At 37.1% G+C, this 21,998-nt stretch overlaps 1 protein-coding gene across 1 annotated transcript in view; it reads right to left on the minus strand.

Annotated features, from left to right (window-relative positions):
• LEPR (leptin receptor) overlaps positions 1–21,998 on the minus strand; it is a 62,253-nt gene that overhangs the window by 34,445 nt on the left and 5,810 nt on the right. Inside the window, exons 2-9 of the mRNA XM_027874096.1 lie at positions 19,204–19,533; positions 15,064–15,187; positions 11,727–11,938; positions 9,773–9,918; positions 8,698–8,842; positions 3,689–3,979; positions 3,410–3,527; positions 571–770 (exon numbers count right to left, since the gene is read on the minus strand). Of these exons, the coding sequence (XP_027729897.1) occupies positions 571–770; positions 3,410–3,527; positions 3,689–3,979; positions 8,698–8,842; positions 9,773–9,918; positions 11,727–11,938; positions 15,064–15,187; positions 19,204–19,533 (1,566 nt within the window). The remainder of the gene's footprint in view (positions 1–570; positions 771–3,409; positions 3,528–3,688; positions 3,980–8,697; positions 8,843–9,772; positions 9,919–11,726; positions 11,939–15,063; positions 15,188–19,203; positions 19,534–21,998) is intronic.

Consider the following 21,998-nt stretch of genomic DNA (forward strand, 5'->3'; position numbering starts at 1 on the left):
ACACATTGAGAGTAAGGTGACTTGAGTTCAAATCTCATCCTTCCCACTTTCCATTCATGTGTCCTTGAGCAAATCACCTAATTTCTCTAGACCTCAGTTTCCCAATCTGTAAAATGAGGGGGTTGGACTAGATGCCCTCTGAAGTCCATCCCAGCTCTAAATCTGTAATAGTGAACATACACAAACACATGTGTGTATATACATACATATGTGACCGTATAAATATATTTGGAATAACTAACAAATTTTGTTTTCAGAAATTAATCATCCATTGTGTAACATAATAAAAATAGACCCTTTTCAGCATCAGGAGTGCTATATAATAAGCCATTCCTCTCTAGGACATGTTGTGCTGGTTTATAACAAAATAAGACTGTAAAATTTTAGCTACACTGATGCCCTCTCATTCTGAGCACAGTCATAAATCTTTCCAGGGTGTTGTGTGAATAGAAAATGGCAAGGCGCAATCACGATCATCCACCACTCTGCCCCCTGCCACCCTACATTATACCCATCTTAATAGAATATCTCAGATAAAGGAAAACACACACATAAAACAACATGACATACCTACAGAATCTGGAACAATGCAAACTGGGGGAGATTCAAGTGACCCCAAGGAGTGGATTATCTGTATCCACATGGTGTACCCAGATAGAAGAAAGATGGGCTGAAAGGTGCATTCATAAAAGCCATCCTTGTGTAAATGACAGTCTTTGGGGTCTGAGGCATGATGAGTAGTTGGAAAGTCAGAACAATATAGGCTGCTCCTAAAAAGGTATAAAAGCAATTAATTAGGATCCTTTTAGGTTACAACTTCAATAAAAATAAAAAATAAAAAAACACGCAAAAACATGAAGGCTTCTTTAGAGAAAATCAAGCTTCTATCACATCTAAAGGGAAGCTAGGCAACCTTTTTCCATTTATTAAATTGATCTTCCAAGTAGGACACTTTTTAAAATCCCAGCTATATCATAATCTAACATTTCCTAATGGAAACAGAAATGTTTACTAGGTGCTTCACAGAGGTGAGTAGGGTCAGGCATACAAAAGAGGACACAGCACCCAAACCTTACAAGAGTTTGAAGTTAAGGTGAAGACAAAATATATAAATATAAAGGAAATAAACACTAAGAATTCAGTGACTAGTATAAATTATTGTTTTTTAAAACATTTATTAGGGGCAGCTAGATGGCGCAATGGTTAGAGCTCTGACCTTGGAGACAGGAGGACTTGAGTTCAAATCCAGCCTCATGCACTTAATACTTACCAGCTGTGTGACCCTGGGAAAGTCACTTAACCCCAATTGCCTCACTAAAAAAGCAAAAAAAAAAAAAAATTGAGTAACTGCCAGATACTAGGAGCTGTCCTAGGTGCTGGAGATACAAAGTCAAAGGTAAAACAACTCCTGCTTTCATGAAACTTAAGTTCTACTGGTAAGATACACAGAGAAGTGTAAACAGAGAAGTAAATACAAGGTCAATTGATGAAGGAGGAAGCACTAACTAACAGGGCATTCAGAAAGGCTTTTTATAGAAGGTAACAAATGAGTGAGCCTTAAAGGAAGCGCAAGATGGATTCTAACAAGTAAAAGTAAAGAGGTCACTAGGTGGTACAGTGGCTAGAATGCTGGATCTAGAATCAGGAAGGGCTGAGTTCAAATCCTTACTCAGACATTTTCTAGCTGTATGACTCTCTCACTTGCTCTTTCCACTGTATCACAACATCATCCTTTTCACCTTAGTGCTAACATCCCAGGCTGTTCTGATGCCTTGGAAATTTCTGTTTTGGCTTCTCCTTTCTACTTACCAAACCTCTGAGAATTTACTTTCTTTATGCAGCACAGTGCTGGGCACATAGTAAATAAATATTTACTGACTGGCTGAATATTTATTGCTCATGCCCTATAGCACCCAACCCAGTGCTAAGAACACAATAGGGACTGAGTCAGTTGGTCACTGAATATTAGAAACCTTTGAGGAGTAGTAGTGTATAAGAACATGAACTGCCAGCACACTGCTGATTACCTAGGGATCTGAAATCAGTCACCTGAAATCCTTCCCATCCTTTGAGACCCAGTATAAATGCCACCTTTCCCAAGACAACGTCCCTGACCTCTCCTGCCAGAAATGAGCTCTCTTTCCCTGAATTCCCATTGGTTATTCCCCTTTTATAGTCTTTATCACTCACTACCTCATACTTTAGTCTTGGGTGTATGTTTTCTTTTGTCTACTACAAAGTAAGTTTTTTTAATAGATGTTATTATATCTTTATGACCCCCATAATACCTACTAAAGTAACTTGGATATAGCAAGAACTTGATAACTGTTTCTGAATGAATGAAAAATCAAAGTCCCCTCAATTTCCCTCAAAAGGAAAATTTTATTTCTGTATTTTTCATATATATACACACATATGTATATATGTATACATATATGCATATATATACACATATACATACACACACATATACATATGGTTCAGAATATATATATGGGCAGCTAGGTGGTGCAGTGGATAGAGCACTGGGTCTGGAGTCAGAAAGACCTAGATTGAAATCCAGCCTCAGACACATACTAGCTGTGTGACCTTGTGTGCCTCAGTTTCCTCATCTCTAAAATGAGCTGGAGAAGGCAATGACAAACCACTCCAGTATCTCTGCCAAGAAAACCTCAAATGGGGTCAAGAAGAATCAGACATGAAAGAAACATCTGAACAACAACAAAATATATTCTGTGTATTTCTGAAAGTATGAATCTGTGAGCTAGATGCCATGCAGACTGGGGAAGACTAAAGAACATTCAAGGTTGGGGACCACTTGCAACAAGTGAGCCACTTGCCTTTCAATGATTTGATGTACAGTATTTGAGAGCTAGCATGGTCAACTAAGTTTCTAAAGATCATAGGGTCATAGGCTCAGAGGCCATTGAGCCCAACTCCATCATTTTACATATGAAAAAACTGAGGTACCGAATAGTTAAGTGATGTGCCCATGGTAATATACTGTCTTTGGTAGGATTTGAACACAGTTCTTGACTCCAAGTGCAGAATCCTATCCAACCATCCTACTTCTTCTCTTAAGCTCATCCCCCAGGAACCAACCTTTAATGGACCTCCTTGAACTTCAACTATAATATGCCCTTAAACTGTAGTCATATCATCCATCTTTGGGCATTTCCAGCCTAGTAAGATACACCTGGGCTTGTGTTCTATTGATTTTGGGACCTAGGATCATCTCCAAATCATGGAGAAGAATAGGCAATCATGACAAAAAATATTCTTCTGTTTTTTACTGTGAACCAGGAAGTAATTTCTTTATTAATTATTGCTCTAATGATTGTCACAAGGCTGTACTTCCCATTGCCCCTCAAACTTCCCCCAAACCCTGCCCCATGAAAATCATACACACCTGAAATATCTTAACTGCAACATACTTCCCAGGAGTGATGCAGCTGTGTTGGCTGGCCATCTGCAAGTCATTTTAGTTAAGTACCCATCAGTTTCACATGAGATATTGATATTGACATCTATTTAAAACACATTAAAATATTAATATAAAGAGAAAACAGAACACACAAATTATGTGCAAAACAAAAATGTTCCTTAGTTCTTAACTAAGCCTCTACAAAAGGGTCCATGTTGAACAATCGGCAGGCAGAATGCAGTAAATTTGAGAGAGGCTGCTTACCTATTACATATAATTCTGCATAGCGGTGATGGCACTCATTCTCCTGACAGCAATACACAGCATCATAGGTGTATTTTCCTCTAGGTTTAGTTGCATTCATGTTGAGAAGGGTGACCCTGCTCACATGGGCATTCATAACATCATAGTGACTTGGGGGGATTTTCTCTGCTAAATTCAACCACCAAAAGACATTCTTGGAAGGGATGATCTTGTTTTGATGCTTGTAGATGCAGTGAAAGGATGCATTAGACCCAACACTTGTCAGAATTTTCGGTGGAAAATATATGACCTCTATAGGGTAGGGAAAAAAGAGAATATGTGATATTAAAAATCTCTAGAAAAGATTAATCTCAAATATTTGTGCAATGTATATTGCCATCCAAATGACAAGATTGTCATCTGACATAAAATGGGAAATTTAAATATTGAAAGAATTCTGCTTAATTCTTCCTAAATTATACTTGCATGCTAAATTTCATGTCCTGGACATCCATATAAGGATAATTTTTGAAATGATGTCATGGAAGAAATGAGAGGGTAGATAACTGGGCTGAGTGCCCCAGTATAATGTCTCTCCTGAACAACTATCACGCTAATAAATTTCTTCACCCCTTATTAATGGAGAATGGTAAGACCTGTCGATCACAATCCCCATCTACTTGCAGAGGTTCCAAATCACAGAATCTGAGTCTAAAGAGATCTTAGGTCATATATTTCAATCAGTATATGTTGGACACAACCTCAGAAGGACTGACTTGGGCATAGCACTTAAGAAAGCTTAAAGGATTCCATAAGTTGTATCACCATTATGCTGCTGTCACAATCAAGGCTGAACCTAAATTGAATAATTTCTCCATTTCCTTCCAACAGCTGTGGTTATAGTAAAGGAAATATTTCTGCCCTGAAATAAACTATGTACATTAAGCCTTATGTTGTCAAAATATCTACTTTGGAGAACCCAAAATTACTTATTGCCTTTTCTAAAAGACTACTTTTTGCCGGAATGGTTTGACTTCTCATACCTCTTCATATTTCATTATTATCCCTATTTCTCCTTGCCCTAAATTCCTATAATATATTTCCCACATGGAAAACACATTGCTTCTGAGTAATAGAAAACATTTTCCAATTTTACACATTAAGAAATGTAACATTTGTGGGGCAGCTAGGTGGCGCAATGGATAGAGCACTGGCCATGAAGTCAGGAGGACCTGAGTTCAAATCCAGCCTCAGACACGTAATACTTACTAGCTGTGTGACTCTAGGCAAGTCACTTAACCCCCATTGCCCAACAACTACAAAAAAAAAAACCAAAAAAACAAGAGCAAAAAGAAATGTAACATTTGTCCACCAGATATCTTAATAGTTGTTTTATGTAAAATTATAAAATATTTCTATTTGATTTTTATGGGCATGTCATTTTCAATTTTACCTGCCAGTTAATTTTTTTATTCTAATCATTCATCTGTTAATGAATGAGTTAATGCACTAATTGGCACATAGAAGGAACTTAATAAATATTTTTTTTATTCATTCATCAACTGTTTATCATTATTCTGAGGGACATACAACGGAGATCACCTACCTTTTACAGGAATTCAAAAGTAAACATGGGCTAGTAATAGTAATAAAGCAAATAAGCAAAAACAAAAAAGCCCTGTAATTCAAATTTGAGAGTTAAAAAAATGTACAAAAGAAGATAGTTCTGTGAATTAAGATGACAGAAAGATTACTATTAGCTAGGGAAGACTTTTTGAGGTGAATATTGAAGAGTAGAATTTCAAGGGTAAACAGACCCAGGATATGAAGGTTGTTGAGTCCTTTCAGTTGTGTCTGCTTCTTCATGACACCATTTTGGGGCTTTCTTGGCAAAGATACTAGCGTGGTTTGCCATTTTCTTCTTCAGCTCATTTTACAGATGAAGAAACTGAGGCAGAGTTAAGCAACTTGCCCAAGCTCATACAGGTGGTGAGCCTCTGAGGCCAAATCTTCCTGACTCCAGGCCCAGCACCACCTTGCTACCCAGGGTATGAAAAAATGGTATTGGATTTCCCCAGACTAAGGCTGTAACTGCTGCCTTCCTGGCCCTACAGCTCAGCTGCGTTGCATCGTTGCTCTGCAAACAGCAATGGGAAAGTATTTAGCTTGATCTGAGTACACAAAGTCATCCACCAGTGGGGCTATTATAATGGACTACGAATACTGACTGGTTTGAAGTAGGAGAGTGCTAACGGGTAGTGGGAATAGTGATAAGGAGAAGGATACAAGAAACATTACGGTGACATATGGACTCAACAAACACACATCAGAAAATTTTGATAAATTAAGTCCTAGATGTCTTCAGTTTAGACGTGAAGATGTTTTTGTTTTTGTTTTTAATTTTTTAACGTTTAAAAGTAAAGCTTTGATTAGAGTTGATTGGGATAATGAAAGCTCATTTGTACATTTTAAAAGGTTATCCTTTGAGATTTTTAGAAGCTGTTCTGTATGTACTGTGGAATAATGAAGTGTGTTCGAGGTAGGTCAACAATCTCTCATGTCTGTGATAGGTGCTTCTTTGCTGGAAATAATGTACAAATGTGATTGGAGTACCCCCTATTTTAGAGTTAAACCCCTCCACTCTAATGGACTGGCTTTTCCCCTATTTCATTTTGTTCTGCTAGTATAAGTTGGTTCCCACTCCCATTTGGCTATAAAATTAGACAATTCAAATATCCCTGAATTACCTGTCAAAATAGAATGGAAATATCTAAAGTTAGCAAGGTCATTAGTTAATGAACACATAATGCTGAAACTAAATGGCCAAACCTATCATGAATAGGTCAACCAAAAAACATTTACTAAGTGCTTACTATGTACCAGGCACTGTGCCAAGCTTTGGAAAACAAACAGAGTTATGCTGTAGAAATCAGGTGGAAGATGTATAGACAAGCCTTTCTTCGTATTCCCCAGAACTTAGCACAGTGTCTGATACATAGAAGGTGCTTAATAAATGTTTGTTGAATGACAGGTTGGATCTGATAGCAAAAAATCTTGACACATCAATGGAGCAAGGGTGTTGCTCAATGGGCCACATCCCAAAAACAACCTGCATTTCTGTTGATCTGTTATTGCTATTGTTTGGCACTGAAAATAAAGGGAGTTTCACATTGAAAACCTGGGCTTGCACCAGATTTAAAGAAAATACAGCCATGCCAGGTTACAAATTCCTAGTACTGAAAGTAGAGAACGTTTCATTTTAGTGGAATAATAATGTTTGTTGATTTATTTTTTTAATTGACAGGAGGTCACGTAGTGAGATTTTTTTAGAGCATTTCTTTCAAAGATGTAAGATACAAGAAATTTGAATATTTTATTTGAATAGTCATAATATTTATTATTCCCCAAAGCAAAAACTATTCTCATCCAAATGTTTTATAATTTATCCAGTTTCTTTCTAAGAAAAACTCTGAAAAAGTTAGTGTGAATACAGTACTATTAACCTCAAGGGAGAAGGAACTCACTACCATCGATGGTGACCCATTCCACTTTTAATGAGCTTCAGTTTCTTCATGTGGAAAATGAAGAAGTTAACCTAGTGAACTCTAAGGGTTATCCCAGCTCAAAATCCTATGACCCCAATAATCACAATAATACTACCCAACTTCCAGCAAAGTATGAACACAGCTTAGTTTCCATGCCTTCTATAAAAAATACCCTCACTGTTGTAACTGAAAGAAAAAAAGCAGACTGAGAAAGTCGAAAGTCCTTAAAGGCAGAATTGATGAGAAGAAATCATTGTAGCAGCAAATTAATATATGTGTATATGTAGATATAGATATATGTATGTATTATGTATATATGAATAAATGAACGAATGACCATACAGGAACGGCAGCTTCAAAAGTTCTGTGTTTAACTTGTTATATACTTTAAAAGAAAAACAAGCGGTAGTTTTATATACAATTTTTCTGCTCTAATATATAGACAGATAGATGATAGATAGATAGATATGGAATTTTATTTTTTGTTTGTTAAGTTCAGAATAAAAATTATCTTTAAAAAATATATTAAAAGAAATTATTGAAAATCACACAAGTGAATATAGTCATTTGAAAACAGGAATTAAAGATGCACTAAGTATGCCAATAACAGTCTAAAATTTAGGTTTTTTATCTTGTTTTTCAACTCTTCTTTTTTCCCTTTGAAATTATTTTAATATACAAATTTCATGAATGAAAATTATGAATGAATCCAAAGTCCAAAAAAAGTGAGACACCCATGATAACATTCTCTTGTCTTAATCTTTAGGCTTTATTTCCAAAACATACTGCAAATTTCAATAACACATGTGTATTCATTTAAGTGTAACATACCCTGAGTTTTTAAAATTTATAATGATACAAATAATTTTCCCCCTTCAATTTGACACCCATTTTGTAGGGGGCAAGGGGAAAGGGTGGACCTGTGACTTTCTTAGTTTAGCTAATTTCTGCTGCAGAAATCTCTACCAATGCAAATGAATAAGTCTTTTATAACTTACAGTCTTAGAGAGTTACCTAGACCATTGAAAGTTTAAATATATTGCCCAAAGTCACATAGCCAATATGTGCCAATTTAGGCTTAATATCAAGAAAAATCTTGCTATCAGAGCTATCCCAGAATAGAACGAGCTTCCTTAAGGATTAGTGGGCTCTCCCTTCTTGGAGGTTTCCAGGCCAGAGTTGTATGACTCCTCATCAGGTATTCAATAATGAGGATTCCTTTTTGGTGGGGGTTAGAAAATACGGTCACCAAGTCCCTTCCAATTCAAAAATTCTATGATTCTATGTCAGGTAAGACTTGAACCCAGCTCTTCCCAACTCCAAGACCAACATTCTATCCCCTAGGTCACCTCATTTCTTGAGTTCACATTTGCTACCATGAAATCCCAAGTATTTATGAGAGAGAGAGAGAGAGGGAGAGAGATCCCCAAAATCTACTCCCCAACAATCAGAAGCAAAGATGCACCCTATACGCCAGCAACATACCTGGGGTGGTGAAGTTGGAAGGAGTGCTCCAATCACTCCAGGCTCCTGGGCCTTCCAGCCTCTTGCCCCGTACCTGAACTGTATATGAAGAACCAGGTAGCACATTGTCCACGAGCAGGGAGGTATCTAGTACAATCGCAGCAATCTGCTAAATTTCATTTAAAAAGTCAAAACACCACACATAACGGGATTGCTAATGAGAACCTGAGTTTGTGGAAGCCTCCTCAAGCTGACATTTTGCCACATTCTCCTCTATTCCCCTACACTTTGGTTTGTATTCCTTATGACTGGTGGCCTTGACCAACAGATGTTTATTTATTCCCAATTATGTCCAAACCCTATGGCCCCTGCCCCCACTCCCTAATATTTCTAATGAGATTTCAATATCCATTGTGCCAATTAGCCTCCAACTCACAGGCTAACACCTGTTGTTTGACTAATTTTAAGACAGATCACTGTTGCCTGGCTAGGGACCTCCAGTAAGTTACACGGGCTGATAAGTGATCAGGTATATCTCTTTAAGTCTGCTAATCTGAGCCACGGGGAGAGAGAATCATAATGCAATGAGAAGAATGCTGCATTTGGGGTCAGAACATCTGTATTCTAATTCTGGTTTTCTCATTTATTGTTGGTTGCTTACCCTCTCTGGGACTCAGTTTTCCTCATCTGAGGTAGATGACCTCTAAAGTTCCTTCCAGCTCTAAAGTCATAAGCTTAGTATCACATGACCTTTTAATCTATGAGCTTATGAAACTCACTGTCAAAGGTTACAGGACACACAGCAAGTCTATAAGCTTTGCTTTGGGATCACCTTGAGAAGGTGTCAGGGAATAATGCAAACTTCATAGTTCAGCAAAGATGAAGATATACTTAGATATACTCCATGACCATAGTGAGTTGCATGCTTCTGAAAGTTCTCACAACATGAGTATCAGATGCTGAAAAAGCTTTAGGGGTTTAAGAGCTCTTTCTTTTGAGGGACCATTTTAATCTCATCTCAAAGGTAACATACAGCTCTCCTTGAAATCCCCAGGATTTAATTTTCGTGAATTGCATAGTAAAATAAAATGCATACCTGTCCCATGGTCTCAGTTGACTTTACAGAGTATTTCACTTCATATTGAAGTTGATATGGCACCAACAGTGGGCTAGACCAAGAGATCTTTAATTTTCCATCATCTGTTATTTCCATTAGCAAATGCAATGGTGGGTCTGGCTTCACTTTAAAAAAAATAATAATATTTCAAGTCAGGCTTCAGTTTTTCAATAGAAAGGTCAGTAGAAACATTGGATTTTATATCAATGGAGTAGAGTTTGAATCTCTCCTCTGACACCAGCAATGTTACCTTGGGCAAGTCACTCTCTCCCTGGGTCTCCATTTTCTCCTCAATTAAATTAGAAAATTGGACTAGGTGATTTCTCAGGTCTCTTCAGCTCTAACCCTATGAGACCATGAACTAAATCTGATTTTTAATAGTTGCAGAGGAAGTATCAGAGAGCTGAAGTGGTATATGACTCAGAGTCAGGAGAAAGCCAGAGATCAATGATAATTAGGTAGATAGATCAGAGATATAGATAGATGATACATGATTGATAGAGATAGATGATCAATAGGTAGACAGACAGACAACTCAGCATTAGACATTGTACCATCATGCTAGCTTCTGGAGATACTAGAACAAAACAAAAATCAGATCCTTTCCTGAAGGAGCTTAAATTCTACTGGGAGAAAAAGACCCAAAACTGGTTAAGCCCATAGACACAGAAATCCCATGATTGAGAACCTTCAACATTGCACAGATATATGATATCATCAGCATGGGTAATGCAGTATCCTAACAATGCAGATCATAATTCCTCCTAAAGGTATTATCTCCATAAGCCTGCATAGTCATTCAGACACAGATGCTAGATTGAAAACATAAGAGGGGCAAGTCCTGGTTTGCTTTAAAAAAAAATCAATCACTCTGTCAATCAATAAACAGGTATAAAGCATCTACTGTGGGCTAGGCACAGTGCTAGGAGGTGAGGTTACAAAGGCAAAGACTAAAATGATTCTGGATTTCCTGGAACTTACTTTTCCATGCTATTGAATTTTCTTCCTAAGTGCTGAGTGCAGAGGTTCATAACCTGGGGTCTGAGGAACTTTTTGTTTGTTTTTCTTTTCTAACATTTTGATAATTGTACTTCATTGTTATTGGTTTTTTAAATTCCTATACATTTTCTCTTATTCATTTACAAACATGATGTGAGAAAGGGCCCATAGGTTTCACCAGGGGTCTGTGATACCAAAAAATGGCTAAGAACCCTGACTTAGTGATGTAACTGTAATAATAATAAGAGATCATATTTATGTAGAGCTTCAAGGTTTGTAAAGTGGAATAGGCTGTGGAAAAAGCAGCCAGAAAGGGAAGAGCTAAGTGAAGGATGGGTGGGAATTGTCTGAACATTTCCTGATTGATTGATCAGAAAACCCACTTCTGTATGGCCAGCTGACATGGAGATGAGCTCTTCCTCACTTAGGCAGGCTGGGCCTTGAGCATTGGCCATGCAATCCATCATGAGGCCTGTGCTCAAAACCTCCTCTGCTTGGTCGGAACTGCCAGAGCTCGAACACTATAAGTATAGTCTTCAAAGACCCAGGGCCACTTCCATGCCAAGGAGGATTTCAATGGAGATACCACAAAAAGCATAGAATTATAAATCTAGAGCTGGAAGGACCCTCAGAGATCAACTTGTTTGACTCACTTTACGGATGAAGAAACTGAGGCCCGGGAAGGTGAAATAATTCGCCAAAGGTCAAACAAGCAGTAGTAAGCAAAGATAGGAGTTGAACTCATATTGTCTGACTCCAAATCCAAGACTATTTTCACCACATTGCACTCAATGGATAAATTTGGACTTACATCAATCATTTATGGGTGACGGAGGGGTTACTGGTTGCACTGATGAAGGGAGTACCCACACTGATGAAATCTTATATCCTTGAAGTACTTTTCTATGAAGAGATCTGGCGACTTTACACTTACCAATATTTATAGGCTTCACAGACATCATGGGTGACTGGAGAAGTATGGTGCCATTTGTGATTTCCAGAAATATCAAGGAGACAGAGCTGAGTTTGGCTATGGGCATGGGCACATGGCATAAACAGTCTTTGGACTGACTACAATTGCACTGAACCACCTGAAAATTACCCTTCTGGGACACCATGGGTGAGTCTTCCTGTGATGCTTCTGACCTGTTATAAAATAAAAATATATGGATTGTTGTAGGCACTGTGTATTCCATCATCATCTGTGCCTCAGTATTCAAAGCAGGCATGAAGGTGAGGAATCCCAGCTTGATCTGTGCACCAGGCATGAACATCAGGGGAAAAGGGATGGGCACAAGTGTAAGAGACAATGAAGAATTCTGAGGAAACGTCTGTAAGATGATGCAGAATTCGGTAAGTAGAAGCAAGGAAACAGGGCAGAAGTACACAACTGTGTAAAAAGAAAGGACAGCAACATAGAATCTGAATGCTGTGTGGCTATAATAATCAAGCCTGGCCCCAAAGAAGAGATGAACAAATACACCTCCCTCCCACCTTGGCAGAGGAGGGAGACCATGGGTGTGGAACAAGGCAGAGACTAAGCTGCCGTTGTTTACTATTGCTGAACTGGGTTTTTCTTTGCTACAAGAAATGGCTCACTGGGTGAAAGAGGGAGAGATTGAAAATGAAGGTGATGTAAAGCAAAAAAAAAAAAAAAAAAGGCAATAATGAAGTCTTTTTTAAAAAGAAGACCAGTTATCTCTCTCTTCCTTTAAGATGTAGTTTAAGTGTAATCTTCTGCATGAAGTCCTTCTTGATTTCCCCAAATGCTGGTCCTTTCCTTCCCAAACTGTCCTATACTTCACCATTTTGCACAGATTTATATTTATTCCTTACATTTTAATACTGTATATAGGTATACACACACACACACACACTCACACACCATATACCCATTTTGGCTTTATCTTGGTATATGGTATGAAATGTTGGTCCATGCTTAGTTCCTGCCAAACTGCTTTCCAGTTTTCCCAGTATTTTTTTCAGATAATGAGCTCTTGCCCCAAAAGCTCGGATCTCTGAGTTTATCAAACATTAGGTTACTGTGGTCATTTTTCCTCTGTAATACTGCGTGCCTAATCTATTCCATTGATCAACCAGTCTATTTCATAGACAGTACCAACTTGTTTTTCCTTCATTCTTGAAGAAGACCAAAGTCCAACCAACCAACCAAATTGTTTTGGTGATTCTAGTTTTGTAGTGTAGTTTGAGATCTGGCATTGCTAGGCCACCTTCCTTCACTTTTTTTTCATTGATTCTCTTAATATTCTTGACCTTTTGTTCCTCCAGATGAAGTTTATTATCACTTTTCCAACTCTATAAAATAATTCTTTGGTATTTTAATTGGTATGAGAATGAATAAATAAATTAATTTAGGTAGTATTATCATTTTTTATTAAAATGGCTCAGCCTACACATAAGCAATCAATATTTCTCCATTTGCTTAGGTCTGTCTTTGTGTGAAGAGTATTTTGTAATTGTGTTCATATTGTTCCCATATTTGTCTTGGCAGGTAGACTCCCAAGAATTTTAAACTGTCTGCAATTCTTTCTAGCTCTTCTTACTGGGTTTTGTTGGTGATATATAGAAATTCTGATGATTTGGGTGGGTTTATTTTCTATCCTGCAACTTTGCTAAAGTTGTTCATTGTTTCAACTTTTTTTTTAGTTGATTCCCTAGGGTTCTCTAAATAAACCATCCTATTATATGTAAAGAGTAATAGTTTTGTTTCTTCATTGTCTATTTTTATTCCTTCGATTTCTTTTTCTTATCTTATTGCTATAACCATGAGCAAATCTCTTGGCCTCAGGTTCCTCATCTATAAAATGAGAGTGTTAGACTAGATGACCTCTAAGTTGTCTTTCAATTCTAAAAAAATAAGCTTTATACTTTTCTTCTATGGGAATCTACCATATCTTCAAGATATCATTTGTGTTTCTGTTTCTTTGTAAGTCTAAGATAGATAACAGTTAGCTTCTATGCAGCTTGGGAACCAAGCCACAGAGTTTATCCAAAAGGTCTTCTGAATGGCAATGACATGTCCTGCAGATTTGGTCTCAGAGCCACATAAGCTGATCCTTCATGCTTCATTCAATTCAGCCCATCATCAGTGACGAACTTCCCAAATGGATGTTTTCTAATTTAAATGAAGAATGAATGCTATATAACTTCAATATTTTTGTGTCAGAAACATTTGTGCAAGATATCACACCTTTATTAAGGAGCTCCACATTTTTAAAGAAAAAAAAAGTAACAGAAAAAGAATTGCAGAGTCAGAAGGGACAGCAGAGGCCATTTAGATCAACTCCTCTCTGATCCGGAATCCCCCTGTAACTTTCCCAAATGATTACCAAGTCTTTCTTTGAAGACAACCTTCCCTCTGAGGTTAATGACAATTTACTTCTGTATATCTTGTTTGCACTTAGCTGTTTCTATGGTGTTTCCTCCTTTAGACTGTGAGCTCCTCTTTGAGGAAAGGAGCTGGTTTTGCCTCTTTTTCATATCCCTAGTGCTTAACACAGTGCTTGGCACATAGTAGGTGCTCAGTAAATGCATGTTGACTGAAGATCTCCATTGAGAGGAAATCCAGTATCTCATGATGCAGCCCATTCCACTTTCCCATAGTTCTAATGGTAAGGAGAATCCATCAACTCTAGGGTTTGTCTTCTTGGACCAAGAATAATTTCATTTCCTTTTCCACATGAAAGACTTCTGAATACCTGAAGAGAGTTACCATTCCCCACCACTCTCTGAGCCTTCTCTTTTCCAGGATAAACACCCTCCCTTCCTTCACCTGATCCTTACCTGGCATAATCCCAAAGCTCTTTGTCATCTGGTTGACCCCTCCTTAGATAATTTCCAATTTACCAATGTCTTTCTCAAAATGTACCACCCAAAACCAAAGTGGTCTGAGCAAGACAGAGCACAGCTGGACGTATTACCTCCCTCCCTCAAGATACTAAGGCATAGAACTAGAGTAAAGACACAGAGCCAGGAGATGTGAATGCCAGAAAATTCTCTGGACTCTCTAATTACATGAAAAGTAAATCTTCAATCTCATTACATTAAGTTTTTCGTTGTTTAGGTAAAGTTGGTTGTCAACCTGGCCCTAGGTTCTATCTCACTATGACTACTTTCATCAAGGCAACCTTTTCACCAATCACTGACTTACTCAGACACACAAAGCTAGACAGCATCAATGTGAGACCCAAAACCAGGTTCTTTTGAAAGCATGTCCACTACACAAAGAATATTTCTAATCAGCTACTTACAGAACATACGAAAGATGAGCCTGAAATTCTGATGTCTTGGAAGAATTCTTAAACAATGATTCCAAATTACACATGAGTGTCTTCAAGTCCCCTCTGACCCAGCACTCGATGCTCCAGCTTGCACCTAAATTCAAAGGAAAACATTACAGATGATAAAAAAAACCATTCTAAACAATGCAAGAAAGAGAAAGAGCTGAATGTGTCTTTACTGGTGTTTCCATATTACCATGCATAGCCCAACTTGAGAGACACATTCTTACTGCCTAGAGAGCCAAAGGCAAACCTGAGACTTGTCTTAATTGACTACAGTAGCTTCAAAATGCTTGTTATGAATTAACTCTCCAACGACTGCTGTGTCTTTCTGTATTTTATCCTTAGCCCAGAGAGTCCATCTCTCCCAATTTCCCAAACTGTGTCCACCCATATATGGGTTAGTTAGAGTCATATAGGGGACTATTTATTGCTTTAGATGTAAGTTCCACTTGCTTCATATTTTCAGAGATTTACACAAAAGACTTAAAAGTTACTCAGCTATTCAGACTTTCAATATGATTAATAATACTAGCTAGAACTTAAAGGTTTACAACACATTTTATGTATATTCTTTCATTAGATCCTTACAACAACCTAGGAAAGGGCACCATAACTAATACTATCTTCTCACCTTAAATGTGAAAAAGCTGAGGACAGAATGGTTAATGGCTTACTCAAAGTCCCACAGGTAGTAAGTATCAGAAGTAAATTTGATTACAGGTCTCCCTTGCCCAAAGGTCAGCAAATCTTTTCACTATCATGCACTTTGGCAGTTATGATTTGTTACTATGCATGAGTAACAACATGATTTTTGTTCTATTGGATTTAAAAAAAATTGGGGGGAGCTGGATCTGTGATTTCATCAATATTTAGAGATCTCCATGAGGAATTTCCTCTACCAATGTAGGTTGACACCTTCTTTGAAACTTGTTTCAGGAGCAGCTAGGTGGCACAATGAATAGAGCACAAACCCTAGAGTCAGGAGGACCTGGTTCCAATCCAGCATCTGACATTTACTAGCTGCGTGACCCTGGGCAAGTCAGTTAACCCTAGTTGCCTCCAAAAAAAAAAGAAAGAAGAAAGAAACTTATTCTCTTAGGAGAATTGTCAGGGCACTCAAAGGTTGCCAAAGTCACATAGCCAGTAAGCCAGAAATAGAACTTGAACTCAGGTCTTCTTTATTCTGAGATGAGTTTTCTATCCATTATACCCATAGTTCTTTAGTCCAGGAAGGCCTGGAGTTCCCTGAGATCTTTCAAGAGTGTCTGATGGGTCAAAACTATTTTCATAATCACACTAAAATGTTCTAATTGCTAAAATAATAAATATGGATATATATAATCTAGGGGTGTGCTGGTAAATATTAAACTGGCTTGAATAAAAATGTACAGGCATCCCAGGTTTAAGTTTAATCAATGTTATTATCATTTTATCCATCTCTTTCTTAAGTCTAGACAATTAACAAAACAATAAATCAAGCCCTGATTTGTAATGTTTGCCAATTTCCAAGATGTAAATGATCACACTAGAAAATTCAACAATCAGCTCTTAGGAGCTGGTTTGAGCTGACTCCAGCACACCCCTATCCTATTTTTTAAAAGCTTTTTGGGGTCTTCAATTTTTTTTGGCTAGGCAATGGGGTTACATGACTTACCCAAGGTCACACAGCTAGTAAGTGTTATGTGTCCGAGACCAGATTTAAACTCAGGTCTTCCTGACTCCAAGGCCAGAGCTCTATCCACTGGGCCACTTAGCTGCCCCCTTCAATATTTTTTAAGAATGTAAAGGGGTCCTGAGACCAAAAACTTTGAGAACTGCTGCCCTTCACCATGCTACTAGATTGCATACCATAAGATATGTAGGATGAACAGAAATCCTTAAGCTGATGGTAGATTCCCTGATCAAATAGCTGTCACTAAGGAAACTCTCTTTAAAGCACATGAAGTCAATTACATTTACTATCATAGTAGACAGTAACCTTAAGTGGGAAAAGTTTTAGCCATCCTGAAAATACTCTTACAGGTTTCTCATATATTTATATTAATTCTCACCTGACACATAGTTGGTGCTTAATAAATGTTTATTGATTGATTCTGTTACCTCTTGCTTCCATCATAGGTACATATGTTTCTAAAGAATAAATTGTTTAGGGAGCACCCTGTGTATCCACACCAGTCATTTTAGATGGCTCTTCTCTTTCTCCTTAATCAAAAATCATCTTTCTTTATGTCTTCAGAATTTCATTCCTGAGAATTTCCCCTATCTATCCTCAGCTGTCTGCTCCTATGGAATCCTACTCACTCCTTAGAATCCTTTGAAATCTGTTCTCCCAAAATCTGGGGTATATGGAAGCCCATGCCCAGATTTCTACTCCCCTACCACAAACTAGAACCTCCTCTTAACTTTCTAATTATTTCCACCCTCCCCCACTGAAGCCAGTTCCTTTTGTTGGGGAGAATGAAACCTAGAATAGAATTTGTCCTTATTGGTTCCCATATCTTATAAAAGATGAAACTGTCATTAAAGCAACTCAGAAAATTATTAGCTTTTCTGCTTTAGGAAGAGAGAGTCCTTCAGCAGACATTCAGATAACTAAAGCCCCCTTCACTCTGGGAAATCTGGGCTGGAATCACCAGGCTGGGAATCTGTTTCCTGAACTTCTCAACTGTGTCTTCTTTCTGTTCACTTGGTTTATAGCAGACTCGGATGACAAAATCACTTCTATTCCTGCCTCGACTGGTCTTCACCCAAATATAACATGTCCTCACCCCAAATTTCTGGATATCTTCACAAGCATATCATCTTAACAGACAATGCTACACCACATCCACTTCCATTTGTCCTGTTCCCTGTGGATAGCTAGTTAGTTCAGTAGATAGGATGCTTGGCTTGGAACTCAAGAAGACCTGAGTTCAAATCCTGCCCTAGATATTCACTAGCTCATTAACTCTGGCAAAGTCACTTAAACTCTCTTAGCCTCAGTTTTCTCATCTGTAAATGGGGATAATAATAGCAACAACCTCACAGGGTTGTGAGGATCAAATGAGATGAACTGTGTAAAGGACTTATAAATCTTAGGTGCCACATAAATGTTAGCTTTCATAATTATTATTTTTATGAAGCTATAGTCCAGTCATGCTGCTCATCCTGCCAAGCCTTTGGGGGTCAAATTTGTCACTCTATGTTCATCTTGTTTTTAGGGGAGAGGAAGAGAAAGAGACAGAGAGAGAAGAAGAGGGAGAGGGAGAAAAAAAGAGAGAGAGACAAAGGGAGAGAGAGACAGAGACAGAAAGAAAGAGAGAGAGAGAAGAGAGAAAGAAAGAAAGAAAAGAGAGGAGAGAGAATGAAATTCCTAACAATTAGAACTATGTAAAAATGGATTGGGATGGAATGTGCAGTGGCTTCATCCTCCTTGGATATTTTCAGTAAAGGCTCCTCACTAGATACATTTGGAGGTTTTATTCTTTTTCAAGTATAAGTTGGATAAGATGGCCACTGAAGCCCTTTCCAACTCTAAAATTCTACTATTCTGTGAGCCCTAGAGCTGAAGTCAGAAGGCCTGGGTTTCAATGCTACCAAGAACATTTACTACTTATAATACCATGGGCAAGTCACTTCCATATCTTTGAGCTTCAGTTGCCTCATCCATAAAATGAAAATAACAAATATTTGCACAACCTAATTCACAGAGTTGTATTAAACAGTTTTGTAAACATATATAAGAGCTGTAAGTATTGTTATTATCTGTAGTTTTATTAACTAAAATTTTAAAAATAACTTTCTATTCTGAGCAGAATCTACGCTGATTTTAATTATATTAAATAGTTCATTTTATAAAGGAATAGAAATAAAGGGGGTAAATGGCCCCTTATTTTATCCTTCTACTTAATACAACAATTTCTGGTGTTGGTAATTTGATACTATGAATGTAAACCTAATTTTCTTTTATTCATACAAAAATTTTGATCAAGGGAACATCTTTCTATCTACCTCATTCATATTTACTGAACAGTAAGCTGTTTGTCAAATAAAAACAACACTCAAAATGTCAAAAAAAATCTTTTCAAATACTTAAAAAATGAGTTATCTAGAATTTTAAAAATCTACCTCTTTGTTGCAAAGCTTGGGAGAATATTAATGGAGAAACAAATGTCTTCCTTTCTGTGCTGTTTGCACACATGGAGGGATTTTTATCATGTTCACTCCAAAGGCAACAGTAGAAACTTTCTTTGGATGCAAATTCTGAAGGGTGTGAATCACGTGAATTAAAGTTAGTGTCAGCAGTTTGATCATCTCCACTAAAGATAGAAATGTTCTTGGAGAATCCAGAAGGCCAATGGAAGTCAGCAGTCTTGTTTGGTGGCAAACAGGAAAGCATGAAATTCCATGGGGGAATTTGATATGCCATGTCATATGCAATTATCATTTGGATAAAATCTGTGAAGACAAAAAAAAAGAGGCAAATTACAAAGCAGTAAAGCATTTTGGCTATGAAGCCAGTAGAAATTTGAAGACAATAGATACTTCAAAATGATTCTTAAAATTTTCCAAAGTTCCAGCAGAGAGTTTGACTCTTTACTAAGTGTTGTACACACTTAAAGCACCATCATCCATCTACCCAAATCTACCAATGGATCCATGATCTCATCAATGTAGATATTCCTTCTAATGACTCATCAATGCCTGCCCATCCTATATAACTTTTGTCTGTGGTTGTCCCATAAAATCACCACAGCAGATCTCTCCAACATGCTCCATGAAGCTTGATCACAGTGTGGAATTCTCAAAAGCTATACCAAATGGAGAACAAACCTTGAAAGGTTTCTACCATGCTAGAAAGACCTCAGGTATGATTCCAGCAAAAAGGCTCTTTGTTCTCTGGCAATTAAGACAGACATCTCTGGTAACTTTGAGACAGAAGTTTCAATTGAATTTACCGATTCTCTCTCCATCGTCTTCAAATACATCTAGATCCTTCCCATCCTTAAAAGATTCTACCATTTCTACAAATTTTTATACTGTATTTCTTCTCCCTTTCTCAGCCAACTCTAAAAAAAAGTCTTTCTATACTCCTTATCTCCACTTCCTTTTCTCTCACTCACTTCTTGATCCTTTATCCTCTGGTTTCAATTGAAACTACTCTCCCCTAAGTTACCCATGATCTCTTAGGTTACATTGACTAAAATTAGGAAGGTGGGGTAAATATATAAAGGAGGGACTTTCAGAAGGGAGAGTAAAATAAGGAATAAGAGGATAAGGGGAGAAGATAAAGGGGGATAGGGTAAAAAGGGAGGCTGAGAAGGAAAATAATAAAAATAAGGGGGGGGGGAATTCACAAGTAACAATTATAACTTTGAATGTGAATGGGATGGACTCATTCATAAAATGGAAATGGATTACAGAATGGATTAAAAATCAGAATCCAACAATATGTTGTTTACAAGAAATACATTTAAAAATGAGAGATACACACAGAGTGAAAATGGAGGATTGGAGTAGAACTTACTAAGCTTTAGCTGATGCAAGAAAAAAGGTGGGGGTAGCAATAAAAGTATCTTAGCAATATCAGATCTTAAACTATATTATAAGGCAATAATGATCAAAACAATCTGGTACTGGCTAGAAATAGAAAGATAAATCAATGGAATAGAGTAGACATACAATTTACAGTAGCACATAAACATAATAACCTTGTATTTGACAAGTGTAAAGACTTTTTGGGATAAGAATTCATAATTTGGTTAAAATTATTGAGAAACTGGAAAACAGTATGCCATAAACTGGGAATGGACCAATATCTCAAACCATTTACCAAGATAAGGTCAAAGTGGATATATGACCTAGACCTAGATATAAAGAGAGATTTTACAAGAAAATTAGAAGAACATGGAAAATATTATTTATCAGACTTATGAATAGGTGAACAATGTATGAATAAATAAAAGACAGAGAGCAAAATTAGGTATAAAATAGATAATTTCAGTTACATTAAATTAAAAAGATTTTGTACAAGTAAAATAAACATAGCCAAAATTAAAAGGAAAGTAGAAAATTGGTGGGGGGGAGTTTTGTAGATAGTTTATTAAATAAATGTCCCATATATGAGATATATAAAGAATTTTGTCAAATATATAAGAATACAAGTCATTCCCCAATTGATAAATGGTCAAAGGATAGGAACAGTCAGTTTTCCAATGAAGAAATCAAAATAATTTATAGTCATATAACAATGTTCTAAGTCATGATTGATTAGAAAAATGCAGATTAAAACAACTTTGAGATATCATTTTATACCTACTAGGCTGGCTAAAATGATAGAAGGGGAAAGTGATGGATGTTGGAGAGGATGTGAAAAAATTTGGACGCTAATTCATTGTTGGTGGAATTATGAAATGATCCAACCATTGTGGAGAGCAATCTAGAATTATACCCAAAGAGTTATTAAACTACCTGTACCCTTTGACCCAGCAATACTATTACTTGGTCTATTTCCAAAGATGATCGGGGGGAAAAGGAAAAGAATCTGTATGTTCTAAAATGTTTATAACAGCTTTCTTTGTAGTGGCTAAGAACTAGAAGTTGCAGGGATGGATGCCCATCAATTGGGGAATGACTGAACAAGTTGTGTTACATGATTATGATGGAATACTACTGGGCTATAAGAAAAGATGAGCTCAATTAATTTAGAGAAACATGGAAGAACATGAATGAAATAATGAAGAATGAAATGAACAGAACCAAGGGAACACTGTATAGAGTGACAACAATATTGTTTTAGGAAGAACTTTGAGCAAATAAGTCATTCTGTCATTTATAAATACCCAAATTAACTATAAAGGACATATGAATAAAGATGCTATCTGCATCCAAAGAAAGAATTGATTAATAAATGTATGTATAGA

The sequence above is a fragment of the Vombatus ursinus genome, unplaced genomic scaffold (genome assembly GCF_900497805.2).
Source record: "Vombatus ursinus unplaced genomic scaffold, bare-nosed wombat genome assembly UNPS02014804.1, whole genome shotgun sequence".
In the NCBI taxonomy this organism is placed as follows: Eukaryota; Metazoa; Chordata; class Mammalia; order Diprotodontia; family Vombatidae; genus Vombatus; species Vombatus ursinus.